At 44.3% G+C, this 17,187-nt stretch overlaps 1 protein-coding gene and 1 long non-coding RNA gene across 6 annotated transcripts in view; one reads left to right on the forward strand and one right to left on the reverse strand.

The window, feature by feature from the left end:
* Positions 1-4,668, reverse strand: part of FAM120A (family with sequence similarity 120 member A) — a 56,330-nt gene extending 51,662 nt beyond the window's left edge. For 3 of the 5 annotated variants that reach the window (XM_074879823.1, XM_074879821.1, XM_074879822.1), the window contains exon 1: positions 3,769-4,668. In XM_074879823.1, the coding sequence (XP_074735924.1) occupies positions 3,769-4,242 (474 nt within the window). In that variant the 5' untranslated portion in view covers positions 4,243-4,668. Of the gene's footprint in view, positions 1-3,039; positions 3,180-3,768 lie in introns of those variants that run through there. The other 2 variants (XM_074879819.1, XM_074879824.1) reach the window with 2 other exon arrangements.
* LOC141947988 (uncharacterized) lies at positions 4,156-15,937 on the forward strand. The gene is made up of 4 exons (XR_012630330.1): positions 4,156-4,243; positions 7,454-7,629; positions 7,844-7,929; positions 12,281-15,937. It is a non-coding gene; the product is annotated as an uncharacterized LOC141947988 (long non-coding RNA).
* The last annotated feature ends 1,250 nt before the right edge of the window (positions 15,938-17,187 follow it).

Raw genomic sequence — 17,187 nt, forward strand, 5'->3', positions numbered from 1 at the left:
ACAGCGCTATCTGACACAGCAAGCTATGAGCATGAAACTGCAGTGTATTTAGGTAATACTGGAACCCAGGTTCAAATAATTGAACTGTCACAGGGAAAAGACCGTATTTACCAGGGTACAGTTAACCCACAACATAAAACTAACAAGATGAGAGAGAAATAGCTTACAGCTCCCAGAAAAGCAGAGAGTCCAAAGATGCAACTATACCCAGGCAACATACACACTTCAAAATCAACCCAAGGAGAGGGGGGATGCGGGGGAGATCACAGCCAGAAGTTCGGAATCATTTTCAAGCCTAAATCTTGTGTAAACATTAATGATGCTGGATCAGAGAGAATCCTGTCCGAGTAAACAGGCACATGTATGTTTAGATACTGAGAACAAAACAAAGCCTCACCAAAATATTAAAGATCTCCGCTGCTTAAATACTTAAATTTTAGCAAACCTGCTTTGCAAAAAAGTTTAAGAATTATTCGCCCTTCCCCCAAACAGAAAAATACCAGGTCACAATTAAGCTAAAAACCCATTGGATATTTCTTATAACTTGGAGGAACCTGTTATTTTTACATCCTGCTGAAATCATCTCCAAGTGATTTATAATTGTTCTGGATGGAAGACATTACTCTTTTTCTCCCCTCTAATTACCAAAATAGATTAAATTCATAGCCAGTTCCTAGCTCTGCTCAGAAGCCTTCTACTCAAGACTCAAATGTTTCTTGAAAATATGAAAATCAGTTTCATATTTAAAGTTAATCTGTATTCTCAAACCCAACTTCTCAAAACAAAGAGAGAAAACACTAGAATTTGGCAACTGTCTTACACATATGTAAATAAAAAAAATAATCACCCATACATGCAAATAAAAAACATTTGCTCTTTGCCCACCAGGAGCGTTGCTAGAAAGTGGGCATGAGGGAAAATGTGAATAAAACTGGAGTAAGGTTTATACGTAATAAAGCAGATTTAGAAAGATAATAAATTGTGTAAGAGAAGAAGAAAGGCAGAAAAGGAATGTGACTTAAGTTCAACAGTATCTTTGATGGGTATTATGTATGTTACCACTATAACCATGAAATATACTTCCTAACCTGAAAATGAATCAATTAAAAACAGAGCTGTACAAATGAAGCATCAAATGGGAATTGCCAATATCCTTCCCATCCCCAAGACAGCTGACCAGTTCAGAGACAGTGCACTTCAGACATGCACAGTGGTGGCTCAGTGATACCAACCATCCTACCAGCAACAAACTCTCCCCCCACACACTTGTATTTGGTGATGAGCACTTGCCAACTCCCAGTGCTAACCTAAAGCAGACAAATAACCACCCCTCAAATCTTCCCCATCAAAACTGTGGGGGTAGTGTTTGGTTTTTTTCTTTTTTAGATAGAAAAGGAACTCGGTATGAAGTGTCCTCTCACACTGTTTCCAGAGATTAAGGCCTATTACTGAGAAACCGTAAAGGAGCTAATGCTGCAGCTAAGCTTGAAAGTAAACAAAGTGCTACAGGTGACACTGTTAAATGTGGCAACTTTATTCGGATGTAATGTACTTCAACAGAAACGAACCAGGTCTGAGACAGGCTACATTTAAAAGACTAACAGCTAGTTCAACATGTCACATTACAAATATCAAATTCCTATCAATAACAAAACAGCTGTCTTCTCCTGCGTACCAGGCATTTCAATACTGCATTAAACAAAGTATCCTGTTTAACACATTAAAAGAAAAAAATTTCTTATTTTACCCCATTCACTTCCTTTACTAAATGATCTCTAAGTCTCAATAACAAATTAAGGAAGATTTATACTGCACCCGCAACCAGTTCAAGGTAAATACTATCACTGCATGCTCCCTAAAACTTGTTGCTTAATGAATAAAAGTATTTCCTAGCTACCAAAAAAAAAAAGTTCGAACGAGAGGATGTTTTTGCTACCATTCAAATTCCCACCACCATTCATATCCAAAACACGTACATGATTTTGCTTCTACGCTGACCAGGAAAACACATCACTACAGCAGGCACGGCCATAACCTCTTCACTTTAACCAAGCGCCAAACCCAAGACACCACGTTCTCGACGTGCCCTGCAAGAACGAGCTTTGCCTCCACTTCCAGTTCATTCCACACGTGCTTCGCCCGGTGCAGCGGCCCCGGCTGTGCTCGGCCCCGGCTGTGCTCAGCCCAGCTAGGCTGAGTGCGGACCGGGCCGCTGCAGGCTGGGCCTTTCCTGCTGGCCGGGCTGAACACCCGCCGCCTGCCCGGGGGAGCTTCCCAGCAGCCTGGCAGGCAGGGAGCTGAAGGGAATGCATTCCTCAAAGGACTGGTCTGGCCGAGTGAGCTAAGAGGGAGCAACAGCAACTCTCGCCCCATTGGCAGAACTAGAAAAAACTTCACCCAAAGTCACCTTCTGGGTGAGCTCCTTTGAGAGAGTCTTTACCCCAGGACTGCAACCCAGCCAGAATTCTTCTAATCTGGCAAAAGGGCAGTACAAACGCCAGATAACATTAAGCTGCTGCTAGTGATCAAGCATGCAACTCTAAAGGTTGCATAATATTTTTCTACACACAAAAGTAATTTACGATAATAAAGCCTACGAGCATGCACTTCACTCCCACTGCACTTCCCTTCCTAGCGGGAAAGCAGGCCAGCAACTCTTAAAATTGCAGCTTCATCCCAGGGCTTGTTTTGCTAGCGTCTTGTGTTTCAATATACACAACAGCTCGGCTTAACAGAAACCATCGTAAATCACGAAGGCTGTACAGAGAGATGCGACACATTAATATTCTTCAGCCTTTGAAATCGTGGCCTCGGTATGGGTGCGAGATCACCACGGACCCCAGCTGCCGCCTGAAGCGTTGTCTATGTCATCAGAAAACTGAGGCTCCCCCTTAAAATAAGAACTTTAAGTAACTGTCAGATCCGTGCTCCTGACCCCACAAACTGGAAGCGTTTGTCGTTACGGAGTAAGGAATGAATTATCCCACACTTATCAAAAGCCCGTTAATAGATTTGGGCGATACCGAGCAAAACGCTCACCTTCAGAAACAGAAAACTCGAACTCTGTATTTCGGAGCAGGCGATTTCACCTTCCGCACAAGTTTAAACACCTCGCCTCAGTGGGGAACTTGTTGCAGATCCACTGTGCGCGAGAACTGTTTTTTTTTTTTTCCTTTCGTCTTAATAATTAATTAGATCACGATGCTTTCGGCCAGCCGCTCGCACCTACGGTACCAAAGTCCCAGCTTCACCACCCTGCCGAGCGGAGGTGGGGGGGCGGGGGAAGGAGGGAGGGAGGCCTGGGCAAGAAGGGACATTTTGAGTCAACGGAGCGACGGCCCCGAAAGAACATGGAGGCAAAAACCTCCCTGCTGCTGGGCCTGGCTTCACAGCCAGGGGAATGCGGGAGGCCCTGGGCGCTGCCGGCCGCCCCATCGCCCCACACAGGCCAGAGGCGGCCAGCAGCGCCGTATAAATAGCAAAATCCCCCGGGGATTGAGGCCGCCGAAACTTGGGCCGCCCCCGCGGGCCTCGACGACATTTTGAGGCGCTGAGGGGAGAAGGAGGGTGCCCCCCCTCCCCTGCCGTCCCCTCCCCTGCCGGGCTGGGCACCAGCAAGGCCCCGGGCAGCCCCCGCTGCCATCTTAGAGCGGCGGCGCAGCTGGAGGGGAGCGGCGGGGGCGCGCGCGAGCAGCGGGGAGGGGGCGCTGGTGTCCCCGGGGGGGCTGGGGCGGCGCGGGCCGGGCGGGAGGCCCGTCTCCTCCTCACCTTGATGTGGAAGCGGATGAGGGCCAGGCGGATGCAGTGCGCCATGCAGACGGGCGGGAGGAACCAGACCTTGGGCGGCGGGGTGCCCTTGTTCTGGACGTGGCTGACGATCTGCTGCGCCGTCTGGCGCTCGTTGCCCTGGCGCTTCACCCACTCGTGGAGCCGGGCCTTCTCCAGGGCGCCGTTGAAGAAGACGAAGAGCTCGATGTTGCCGTTGAAGCAGGCCTTGGCCAGGGCCGCCAGGTAGCCCAGCATGTGGTTCCACTGCCCGCCGCTCACCCAGTCCGTGTAGAAGCCGCCGTAGAGCCGGTGCAGGCAGTTGTCGGCGTCGATGAGGAGGCGCAGCGGGGTCTGGGGGGGCCGCTGGCGGCCCCCACCCACGAGGCTGCCCCGCGCCAGCTTCTGCAGCTCGACGGGCACCACGGCGCTGGGGCAGTGCTTCTCGATGTAGTCCTGGAAACCCTGCACTCCCATGGTGAGGACCGGGCGGCGGCGGCGGGCGGGCGAGCGGGGGCCCGGCGGCGGCGGCAGCGGCGGCGGTGGCGGCGGGGTCTGGGCTCGGGCCGGGCGGCGCGGCGGCGGCTGTAGTTGCGGGTGGGCGGTGGGAGCGGTGGAGCCGGGTGGGAGCGCTGGCTGCCGTCGGTGGCCGTTCAGGGGGGAGTTGTATGGATTAGTGGGGGGCTCATGGCTGCTGCGGCCGCCATGTGCTGCTCTCACAGAGCCATGGCTCGGGGATCCGGGCTGCTGCCGCTGCGGCTCCGACTGCCGGGGGGAGGGGGAGCGGCACAGCGCGCAGGAAGCCAACCCGCCGCCGCCGCCGCCTGCGGCAGGGAGAGCGGAACAGGCGGGACTTGGCGGCGGCCGCCGCTGCCACTCACAGGCAGCGCGGGGCGCGCACACGGGCGCCGGGGGAGGGCGGGCGGGGAGCGAGCGCCGCGCCGCCGCCGGCCCGGTGCCCGCCGCCCTCACGGCCCCCCGCGCTGCCCTGCCCTGCCCTGCGGCACTGGGGCGGCGGGGCCCGCGCAGCCCGCCCGCCGCGGCGGTTGCATAACTCAGGCATGCGCGGGAGCGCGGGCGGAAGCGGGTGGCGGGGAAGGGGAGGGGGCTCGGGGGGCGGCGGGGGAGTGGCGGAGGGAGGCGAGCAGCCGCGCGGGGGGCGGCGAGAGCCCGCTCAGGGCAGGCCGGGCCGGCCCGGCCACAGCGCGGCGCGGCTGCCGCCCCTCGTCGCCCGCCATTTCGCCCCGCGGCCGCCGCGGCGGGCAGGGCCGCGCCACGCCACAAGTTGCCGGGCGGCGGCGTTCCCCTCAGCACCGCGGCGCCGGCGGCCGGGGCGGGGCGGGGCAGCGCGGCCGCCGCCATGGCTTCGCCGAGCCGGGGAAGCGGCGCCCCGGGGCACCTGTTGCCCCGCGGGGCGGGGGTCTGCGGCCGCCACGGGCCCGCGGCGAGCAGCGGCCGCGCTGCCGTTTCGGCGGAAATACCGCGGAGCGGCTCGCCCCGGCCCGGAGCGCTGCAGGGCGGCCGGCCACGCCGCGCTCGGCCTCGGGCTGGCTGAGCGGCTCCGCTAGCTCACCGCTCCTTCCCCTCGACAGAAGCGGCGGTCATGGCCGTTATTTACACATAATAATTACAAACTATCCTCGTCTTGCCCGCAACTGGATATTTATTGCTGCCGCTAAAACTTCTAGATGATTTTGATGCCCTTTCCCCTTGAACAGATTTAAAGTGGCTGCTTGCACCTTGAGGCCTGCCATCCACAGGTTAGCTGAGCCCTTGCCGTGACGGGTAAATGAGCACAAATATAAACGACTGGGGAAAACCCCTGTTCTTTAATGCACAGGCAGTGAGGAATTATCTTTTTTCCGTTTCAACCAGATGAAATTAAAAGGCCGAGATTAGGACGGTGCCCAAGTTTCAGAAGTGGTGTGCAGGTTGTCACTGAAATAATAACATAGCATCTGAGTAGTTCTCTGCTATGCAGGTGGCAAGAAAATGTCGAGCTGCACATGCTGTATGTTCGCATTAATACTTTATTAATCAGGAAAAAATGTGTTGTTAATGAGATTTCAGTCAGGCTGGATTGGCACCTACAGTAAATATTCCCACTGGGGAACAGCTATTTCTTAGGGAGTGGGTTGGTTTGCTCACAGGCAGTGCAGCGCTAACTCAGGGCTGCTCAGTGGATGTTTGTATCCAAGACTGGCTGATACAGTGTAAGGATGGTGAAATAAAGAATGGTGAAAAAGCTATGGAAATAGTGAGAAAGATATGTTTCTTCCTATAAATCTGTTTTTGTAATAATATGGGAGTGTGGTTTCCTAAGTAAATAGTGTGATCGCTTTCCAAACTACTTTTCCCTTAGATTTCCTAGATTTTCCCTTAAGAGTAGGCATGTTATGATAACATCAAAATAATAAAACACCGTAGAACACTTTGAAAGACATACAAAACATGGTAGCAGACCAACAGTGCTAACAGAAGGAAAGAGGATCAAGGAGAAAGAACTTAGGAATTCCAAATGTCCCAAAACACATCAAAATTTGGTCAAAAGAGTAAGTACCACCGTACATGAAGTGTCAGACATGCCTGCATGTATTCAGTGGTCTAACCAAACAGTACAAAGTTTGGTCAAAAACAGTCATTCTCTAATTAGTCTTAAGAAGTGAGCATTAGCTGATTCAAAAAGAATTCAATATTTGAGTCATTAATTGTCTCACAGCATATTTAGATTCAATAGTCTTAGGAATGTTAAATCACGTATAAACAAAATACCTCCTAAGTTTACTTGGGGTTTTTTTGTTTTGTTGTTGTTTAAGAAGGAAAACTAGTCGAAAGCATCCGCCACCAAAAGCCTGGCTGTTAAGGTCCTGACACTTCTCATGGAGTTAGGTAGACAAAGCAGAACTGGATGCTGCTGGGCTCATGTGTCCATCCACAAACATGACCCTCCCTCCCTCCCCCCCAGAAGAAAAGAGAAGATAGAGGAATAACAGAAGGGGAAACAAAGTGCTTCAAGAAATTATTTGACACAAATAGCTGGTTTGCTGCATCTAAAACTTTAGCCAGACAAGAAGGCAACAGAAAAGTGTCATTTATGGAAAGCAAAATTAGACTGGAAAACGGGTAGACTAAGATAGACTTAAATTAACCAATGGCATGAGGACAAACAAGGTGTTTTTTCATCAGCCAGCGGCAGAAAGCCTGCAGGAGTCATCGGGTTATCTGCATATAAGAAAAGAGTACAAGGGAGGAAAAGTCATTGAAGACCTTTCTTTCTCAGCACTGAGACACAATACATTTCACTGTTACCAGATGGTGGTGGTGTAAGGGAAGGGTTAATAAAGATTAATATTAAAGTCAGTGACTCACTATCCAACCTGAATAGAAGAGAATGAGGAGTGGCTCCCTAGAAGGAAGGAACTGAACAGTCATTAGGAAGAACTCCTAATGAATAACCATGTCAGGGCAAGAACATAGAGATGAATGTTATCATTTTAGTCTTGATTCCTCTGTTAATGAAACTTGGTCCCACTGTGAGATGAATATGGACGTGTGGGCTGTGGAATAGGCTATCCACGGTAACCTCGATAGGTACATTTGCCTGGGAATAATTGATACATATATTATCCATGGAAAATGCTTGTTTTATGTTATTTCCCTTAATATGTCTCCTCCTTTCTCACTCCAGTGTCTCACTGTGGACCTGCTGCCCCAGAACTTCCCAGTTCTTGCTGCTGTGGGAGAAAAACTCCCAGCCCTCCTTACTGCTGGGTCTGTGAGTGGCCGTGGGCTCATCCTGTGGGCAAGATACTTATCTGCATTGTTACTTCAGTGCTCAAAGTGAAATATGTCTCATTATTTTTGGTACTGAATTTAAATGCAGACATTTGCAAATAAACATCCAATAAATGTTAACATTCTACTGTTAGCTATGACTGTTAGCTGCTCTGTTTCCCTTCCCTGTCATCTGGAGCATTTGACTGTAGTAGGGGTAAATAGCACACAGCAATAAAACTGACCCTTGTTTCTTTCATGGGGTATTGCTTACATACCTACTTACCAAAAATTTCTCTTACAGAAGCTTGCAGAATCTTCATGCGATTTATATGAAACCAGCAAAGTTGTACTGGGACACTTCTCCAGGTTGACTTACCTTCATCCTCAGTATGTATGTTATCATCTCAAGCGATTTCCTCTTGGTTTTTTTTTTTTAAGTTATAGGCATGTCTACCACTTAGTCTAAAATACTTGTGAAAAAGGTAGAAATTGAAGGAAAGTTACTTAGCTTTAAAAAAAAAAAAATTGGGACTCATTGGTAGTCTTCCTCTAATTTTGTATCATAGTACTTGCTACTAGGTGAGAATTCGCTTTCTTGTATCTTAGTTGGTGCAATTAAACCATATACATTCACACAAAATTTATACAACTAAAAAGTTTCCATGATCAGGTGTGGCCTTCCAAAATATCCACAAACACCATCTCGCTTTAGCATACAATAACTTTTTTCAAATGTCTATGATACCTATGATGGAACATTTTCCTCTTAGGACAAAAAAATACACATATGGGAGACACCTAACTGAGTCATTTAAATGCTTATCAGTCTCTCCAGCACATCAGCTCTTAGAGGAGTTTCAGTCTGTTTGTTGGGACTTCTTCCTTTTTCAGCTTTCTGCAAGACGTAAGATTGCAGAAACCCATAGGTGATTGGTCAGCTTAAATAAATTTATTGCTAACAGTTAAATTTTTTCTTAGTCTACAAGAAGGAATACTGTTCTTCCAGCAACAATCGGCTAATACCAGTTATCACGGTTTCTTTTGTAAAACTTCATCTTTGCAAAGAAGACTGCTGAAATTTTTAGTTTCAGCTGATCTGCTCTCACCCATCAAGCATTCCTCCACTCTAACGTTTCACCTTAATTGAAAATTCACCTTCCACCGTAACTTCAGATTGTGAGAAACCAATCACACATCTGGTGAATACAACTTGCATCTTTTCGCTGATATCAAGCCTTTTCTGTTGGCTGTGTATGTACCCGCTCTGTTTTGCTGCAGTGTAGAACTTCTGCAGGAGACTGGTGCTAGGGAGCAGAATATTCTTCTGCGCTTTCTCACTGGCCACTATGAACTTTGGTGATGGATTGCTTTGCAGCATCTTAATTTGCTTCTCAGTACTGTTCTTGCATCGGCCATGTAGAATTTGTGCCTTTCTCAAGCTCTCCATCTCTATTGGCTTAAGCCTCTGGTTTAACTCTGAAGACTGTTAGCAAAGACTGTAAGGGATGCACGAGAAACTGCAGTCTGCTGATTTTTTGTTTTTTTCATTCTCCCTTACCACCTTTAATGTTTGTGAGAGTTGAGAGTAAATCCTACTTCTTCTTTGCCCATCTAAGACAGGGGTGCTATTCTGGCACTCAGGAAGTCTGCTCTCCTTGCGCTTGCCTCATGCAAATATGTGCCCAGGGGTGACCATACAGGAAGAAGTCTTGTCTTTTTTTTTCCTATTCTACTGGCATTTGCTTTTTTATTTACCTTAACAGAATGTAGATTTATCCAAAGCATGTTCTTCCTCATTACATTTTTCACTCTTAGTCAAAAGCCATTTTGTGGTAAGCTTCTTTTTTTCATGCGTCCGCCTTTAATATCAAGACAAACTGCTGTTGATTCTTGATTAATTCTTCAGAGATTTTCTCACATTTCCGGCCCTTCGTTAACTGCAGTAAGTTATTTAAGAACTGTCAGTCTTTCCCAAAATTGCTAAATCCTCCTGAGTTCTTGCATATTCAGAGTGTTTTCTGTACGTTGTCCCTGATAGCTTCCCATTGGCTGATCCAGATGGCTGACACCAGGGCAGAAGCCCAGCAAAGACACCAGTGGTGAAACAAACACTTTTTTCAGTGTCTTCATATTATTTGTGAATTTCACTTGGCATCTTAATTTTGCTGTGAGCTCCATGTAATATTTTCTCCTGATATAGTTGTTGGCCTGTGTTTTGGTGTATTGTCTCTCATCCAGCAGACAGACTATTATTTTAGTATCATTAAAATTACCTATGCAAAACACTAGCAAACGGCTCCCCTGGAGCGCCTGTTCTAAGGGTTGTGGCTATGACAAACCCCGCAGCACATTTTCAAGTACCTGGTCTCTTGTTCTTCCTGAGACAATATCTATTTTGTGTGTTTGAAAAAAGCAGATGTAGGAAGTGTATTGTATTTGAATGAGCTGGGCAACAATTTACGTTTCTTGTGTAGAATGGTGAATGCAGAGAGAGGGAGTGACGACGTAACACCACAAAAACAGGATCATGAGGAGCTGTGTTATCTTCCTGGGAGGGTATTACAAGACTGCTTCTTGGCAACCACTTTTGAGTTGCACTTTTTTCTATTTTCTTGGGCCAGTTGACCCGTTAATATCCTCTTTGCATCTATTTTTTTCCTGTTTCCCAAAAGCATCTGCTGCTTTCCAAATAATTTCTTTAAGCCATTCAAATACTAGTAAAACACACCATGCCAACACTGAAATCTTTTGTAGATGGGACATATCTGAAAACATGCCACTTGCTACGTGAATGGCACAGGAAGAGAAAAGAACTTCTCCCAAAGCCTGCTGTGAAGCCCACATTAAGCACTACGTAGTCCAAGGACCAATCTGAAGAAAAGATGATTAAAAAGCCATCATACTTTAGTAGAGCCACTGCCTCACTGAAACGCAAAATTTTTGATGGTACGTAGAGGCTAGCCTCTTAGGAGCTATGCCCTGTAAATGACAATATTGCTCCAGCAAACTTTTAGGGCAAGAAAGTGACTGGCAGCAAGTCCTCTGAGTGTATGGGAAAAGCAGCCTCGCAGAGGAGGGGGCAAGTGACGCCGTCTGAAAGAATTCCTCCTTTCAGAGAACAAGCAGTGCTTTCACAGCAGTGGATACTTAGCTGTGGCACACAGTATACAGATTACATCAGGTCCATTCGCTGCCTTTAATTATTTTTGAAAAACAAAAGCGTGAAAATTTTCCGTTTTAAATTTGAATTTTCAAGAGTAAAAGCATAAATAATAAAGGCATTATGAAGCAGGCAACAGGAGCTGGTGGAGAGCAATAGCACTGGTTCTTCGAAAACCTGGAACAGTAGCATGCTGTTCCCTTGGTATTAATGAATAGTTGTGTGAGACATACAAAAAGCCAGTATTTAAAGTATATTCTACAGTGCTTTTTGCAGGAGCATCAATAGTATTACAAACAGATACTAATAGCAGCTAGATACTACAACAAATACGATGCATTTGTAAGTGGTATCATCAGAAGAACACATAGGAGCTAAAAATATATATTGTGGCCATTTCAGAAGAGCAGCTATTTACACTTCTAACACTTTAAAAACATGTCATTTTTTGTTGGCATTTATGCAATTAACACAAGTATCTAAAGCATGTAAGTGACAGATTTAGCTACCTAAATGTGGGATATGGATGCCAGATTTGGGAACATCATCCAAGCCAGACCTTCACTTTCAGTCTGCTACAGTAACTAAATTCTTCATCTTACCCAGACACATGCCAGCATGGTCTACCAGTGCGTCATCCATAGATGTAGATAGTTCAGTTATTTGTCGTACCACGTACTGTCCTTTTTTCATCCCTACGACTCTTGCTGCACAAGGCTGTGCTCTAAAAGTCATGGGAAAAAAAAAAGAGAAAAAAAAGAAAAATCAAATTGATTTGAATTGCAAAGTATAAAGTTATGGGGCTGTGCCTGCTTGAATCTGCACACAGGCTGAAACAAGCTCTACAAAATCCAGGCTTCAATGCAGCGGGCTGGACACAAGGGATACTTTGTGCCCTTGCCTTTCCAGTCACATAATGGCTCTCCATGTCTGTCCTGTGGGCACAGCCACCCCTCCTGGGACGAGGTGCTCCTTGAGCTGATGCAGTTAGAGAAGAGCAGAAGCAGACACAATCCTTCTGTTGTCCAGATCTGGCCCACAAGCCACCAATTAGACTGTTCTGAACTACAGCACTCAGTTCAAAGGGCTTCTAATTGTATTTTAACTGATCATTTCAGAAACATCCAGATCACTACTTACTAGTAGTCTATATGGTGCTTTAAGCGGGCAAAGCACTGTAGAAACCTGAAGTCACAATGTTAATGTTCTCAATGGCTACAACACCCTCCCACGTATCAAAAGCATTGTCTCTTGTTCACAGGCCCAAACCTCTGCCCTGGCTGCTCACATCTGTGGTCCAGCTGCCCAGCTGCAGCAGATGTTTTTGCAGCATCCTGGAAATAAGTAACAAGGAGCAGTGATTCAAAATTACTTATATTCATTAACCAATATTCTACCAATATTAATAAAATATACTAGTAATAAATGTTGACTAAAATTTGTATGACATCCCCGCTTCAGAATAGTTTACCTTAAATACTAGATCGAACTGAATCTCTGACAAAGCATGCTCAGGGTGTTTAAATAAGCTCACCAGAAATGCAAATACTAACAAGCTGTTTGCTTGCCTGTTAGTAGCAGGCGTTATTTCTTTCCTCGTCGTTGCAGTCACACAGGAGGAGCAGTGGCGTGGTGGAGAGCCCGGCCGGTCTGTGGAGCACACAGTGCTGGAGCTGTGCTTGTGCCGTGAGTCCCAGGGCTTTTGGTTTCCAAGGCTGGCAAGTTGGTACTCGCCAGAAACATTAAATTCCTTTCCGAATGTTTACTTTTATTTTGTACAAGATGCCCATAGTCTGTTGAGGAATCCATTCTCCAGAAAAAATATTTAGAGCGCAAGTCACAGTTTTCTCCTTCAGAAATTCAGCCAAAACACACCGAATCTGCTGATCGCTGACAACACAGTGGTGGTCAAGATGTTTATACATAAAACAGTATATCAGTGAGAGTAAAGCACACGTCTTGCTGATGTAATAGATACCTAGTAATGAAATGAAAAAGCTGTCTAAGCCCTTGTTTAAAATACGTGCTTTTACGAGAATATAGGTTAACTGCAGTACAGTGGATTTTAAATGCCAAATCTAAGCAATTAAATTTTGAAGAGACTTTTACTGGTGCAGGAAAAAAAGGAGGTTTGTTTTCTCATTGGAAAATAAAATGCATGTAAACAGATACTAACACTGATTTTTTTAGTGAAGATTTATGTGAGATTAATCCCTTTACAGTCCTAGAGTGTATTAGGTTTCACTAACCTCAATTTTATGTGAGATTGCAGGCACAGGACGAGAGCAAGGAGCTAGCTCTGCTCTGTGACCAGGCACACGGCAAAGAGAGTGAGATCATCTATGTACACTTTACACCTGAAGCCAGCGATTTTGTGCCTGTAGTTGCATGAGCACCTGTTTGTGTGAGCAAGCCCCTGAAACTGCTTTAAAGGAGGCATTTGTTTATGCAGATAAGGTGGATGGTTACAAAATGAGATTTGCACATGGGAAGAATTTTGCATGCAATTTTCGAGATGCTTTTTTGCAGCCATTTGACCTGGGAGTTTTGCTTTCCACGTAAATGATCTGTCTCGCTTGCTTGGGTAATGCTTTAAGCATGTTATTTGTGTGCCTCTCCTTTTTCTTAACTCTGTGCAGCGGTGCTGTCTTTGGAAATGAAAATCTTGAAAAATTCTTGCACTTTGTTACTAAGTGCTGTTTTTTTCCTTTTGCAACGTTGATCGTGTTTGAAACTGAGTAGATCCAAGGGCAAGTAATTCCTCCCTTTTCTGTTTCAGGAAACACTTGGCTTAACTGCCTGTATGCTCTTACAAATCTCACAGCTTGTACAGAATAGCAGACCTGAGCTGATGCCAGATAAGTGCTGGTCTGGTAAGAGGTAACATTTAAACTTATGTATTCCCATATTTTTTAATTAAAGATTATTCACATTTGGTTTTCATTCTTTTCAGAAAGGTCTGAGATATTGGTGTGCTAAGGTTTTTTTGCCTGATTTACACAGATTACTTTCTCATCTTCATTTATTTTTTTAAAGATATATCACTTGAAATTTACCCTGTGACTTTCTTGCCTTTAATGTGAGTCAGGAAAGCATTTAAAATTTAGAGAATGAAATATTTTTGAATAATGGCAACTCTTTTGCAAGAGATGAAAAGAGTTAAAAAAACAGCAAGCTTGTCACTTGATGACAGAAAACCTTACTTCTGAAAGTCAGACAAACATGCAGCCTGGCCCGCGTTCAATGTCTTGACTGCCATAAAACTAGAAACATTAATTAGCATAAAATCATAGTCTAGTTCTGAAAAAGAAAAAAAAAAAAAGGTAAATATTACATAGTTCTCAGTAATGAGAGCATTCTTATTTTCCAGAAGACGTCAGTTTAATTCTCCAGACACTCTCAGTATATAGAGCAACTTTTGATCTCCCCCCTACATAATACAGCACGGGAGAATGTCTCTTTAAATTCATTTATAAAATAATTCAGGACTGTGGGTGTCTTTGATCTGTTCCTCTCTGCTAAAGTACAGAAGAGAAGAACATGTCGCTTAGCAACCCTGTGCCGGAATTGGGGGGAGGCGGGTAGGGATGGATGGTCCAAAGTCACAAAAGGGAAGGATTAATCCCTGTCAGAAAACTAAACTTCTGACAATGCTTCTCTAAAATGAAGCAAGCAAATAAACAAACACGGGTGTTTGCAGAATTAGGTAGTTTCACTTTTTTCTTTTTTTTTTTTTTTTACCCCACTTCTGGTCTATTAATAGTAATCTTACAACCAAATCAGAAAATCAGGCACGGGATAGGCAACACAGGCTTAAATAGCTTCAGGACTGGGTTGCAGTCGAAGGGAATCTGAAGTTTTATTTTTAAACCAGTTAGGCATATTATAAATTGAATTAGTGTTGTCAAGACTAATCATAATTAATTTCATACCGCAATTTTCGTCTGAACACTTCAAATAAATTTCATGTGGCATCTCATCCTATTTTACAGTTGGCCAGCTTAAGTGTCACCAGACTGATTTATTTAGGGTCACTTAACTTGTCGTAAATAAAAATCTAGATTTCTCTAAACAGTTACCAGGCTGTGATTAGCTGGTAACTAGGTAACATCTTAGTAACTCTGAAAAAAATATCAGTTAGGAAAGTAACTTTGTACTGAAGTAGATGAGCAGCACTCAGACAACCTCTACCATTTCTGCAGCTGCAAGATGATAATGTCCCGCAGAGCAGTGGCAGGAATGGCCACCATCTCAAACCGCTCTTGCCATTTCCATTTCTGACCAGCACTGTCCTAGAGCAGCCCTAATTTACTTTTTTCTTTTGCATGAGAACTCAAACATCAAACCCTCCAGCCCTGCACAGCCAAGTTATGGAAGACTGTGGCAAAAAACTCTGCAAGAGGAAGAACGACAGAACTAGTTTAAATGTAGCTGACTTCAACGTGTTTTGCACAGATGAAAAATATCTCATACTTAAATAAAGGTAAATTGTTATTCCTTGTCTTCTATTAATGATCATAAAGATTATTTAAAATCTTCTTAATTTTTGTGCCACTTCCATTTAGGATTATGTCCTAATTACCTATAACTTATTACTGAACATATCGCTGTACAGGTAAGAGAATCCCTAAATGCTAATGGTTCCTGTTTCTCTGAGGGTTCAGTACAGGTAATTCTGTGCTCAAATTCTGTAGTAAAAGTGCAGATTGCCTACCTCCATCCACAGGCTAGGAGCTTATCTAAACTGGCATCTGTTGCATATTCCAGCAATTACAAACATACTTGAAACTAGACATTATTGAACTCTGAAGTAATGCTTATTTTTATCTAGTAAGGGAAATGGTAAATGATAGCGTGGACCTCATTAAGATCTAAGAATAGTGTACTTAAGAACTTAATACATAAGTAGCAAAATAATTTTTTATTACGCATGTATAGCAAAGACATAAAGAGTAGAATCCTGTCTCCAGTGAGATCAGTGGGAATTTTACTAGTTACTGCATGGGTGCCTGGATTTTACCCAGGGTTTCTGAGAGTGTGCTTTTTGTATTGGCAAATGCTTATGTAATGTGATTCTTTGGAGAAATTTAATTAAAGAGAAATGTGTAAAGCGCTTGGCATTATGCGGTCTAAGTTTGTTAATGTACAGTGTTTAGAATGAAGCCCAAATTAGAAGCAAATAATGCTAACTCAACTGTGAGTATTTCAATAAAAATTACTTTATGAAGAAACTTGTATAGACTCTCTGCATTTTTGTTTGTAACAAATATTTTTTATATGCTTTCATTTTTATGATCCAAACAAATTTAGACGCTTTATCTGAAATGTCACAAGCTGAAGCAAACCCCACTGACTTGACTTTATCTTTGCTCTCAATTACACCAGGATCAACAATTCTTTACTGTAACTTAATACTGAATAAGTATTTTTGCTGACTGCCGAAATCGAGTGGGAGGAGGAGTCCAGCAACAGTAGAACTCTTTTACTTGTGCTTGTGTTTACAGTACCAGTTCATATACTTAGTGGGTTTTATTTTAGGAAACAGAAATATGTAATATCCATGACGCTAAGATTATCTTGGTTGGAGATTCTTTTTGTTAGAAAAAGTTGTGATTCTGTCATGTCTGGCTTCTCAAACAAGCAAGCAGACTTTGTGAGACTTGCTAGTTTTGAGGAATATATTTTGGACTACACTGACTTAAAAACACGTACAATTAACATAGCTTTCTGGTTATGGCATTCAGTTAGCAGATCAGGATGATACATGAAAAAAGCATGCAGATAAGGCATCGTTTGCCCAAACATGTCATCAGAAACTGACTTCCTAAAGGTATGTCTGAAGCTGGAGAATGGAAACACAGATGTGTGATGCTTTTCCGTTTCAGGGCAATCATTATAATATCACTATGATGCAGACTACCTTCATGACTTCTTAATCCCAGTACTGACAGAGGGAGAGTAATCTAAATTCCCAGAAGCATCATATTGGAGAACTCTGTTTAGCACAAAGAAATTCTTGAAAATATACTTCGTGGAGAATTGGGCCCAGCTGACAGTATTGGGCAAAAGAAGATTTTCTTTGGCGTGGGACACTACACTGTGACAGCCTCTATTCTTAGGGAAGAATCTTTAATCTAAAATGTATCACGCTATTTCTCTCTCTTGTAATCTCCTCCTAAATGAAAATAGAATTATTCAGCTTTTTTCATGATGCATAGAAAAATTTGAAGTTAAAAATAAATCTCAGAGGACAATGCCTGTTTTTTCTCTTTATCTTTAAGAAAAAAGCACACTGGTCCCATTGCCCTCTGCAAAACAGTAGGTCATCACAGAAAGGTTTTCTGGTATTTGAGGCTCAGTTTCCCGTGGTCAGTACTTACAGCAGTGTCAGAGAAGCTGGACATCTTTCCTGCTCACAGTACTACCACAACGTGTCTGACTCCAGCACCAGAGGACTGGCATATAAATGGACTGAAAAATTTACT

The sequence above is a fragment of the Strix uralensis genome, chromosome 10, assembly GCF_047716275.1.
Source record: "Strix uralensis isolate ZFMK-TIS-50842 chromosome 10, bStrUra1, whole genome shotgun sequence".
NCBI classification, from domain to species: Eukaryota; Metazoa; Chordata; class Aves; order Strigiformes; family Strigidae; genus Strix; species Strix uralensis.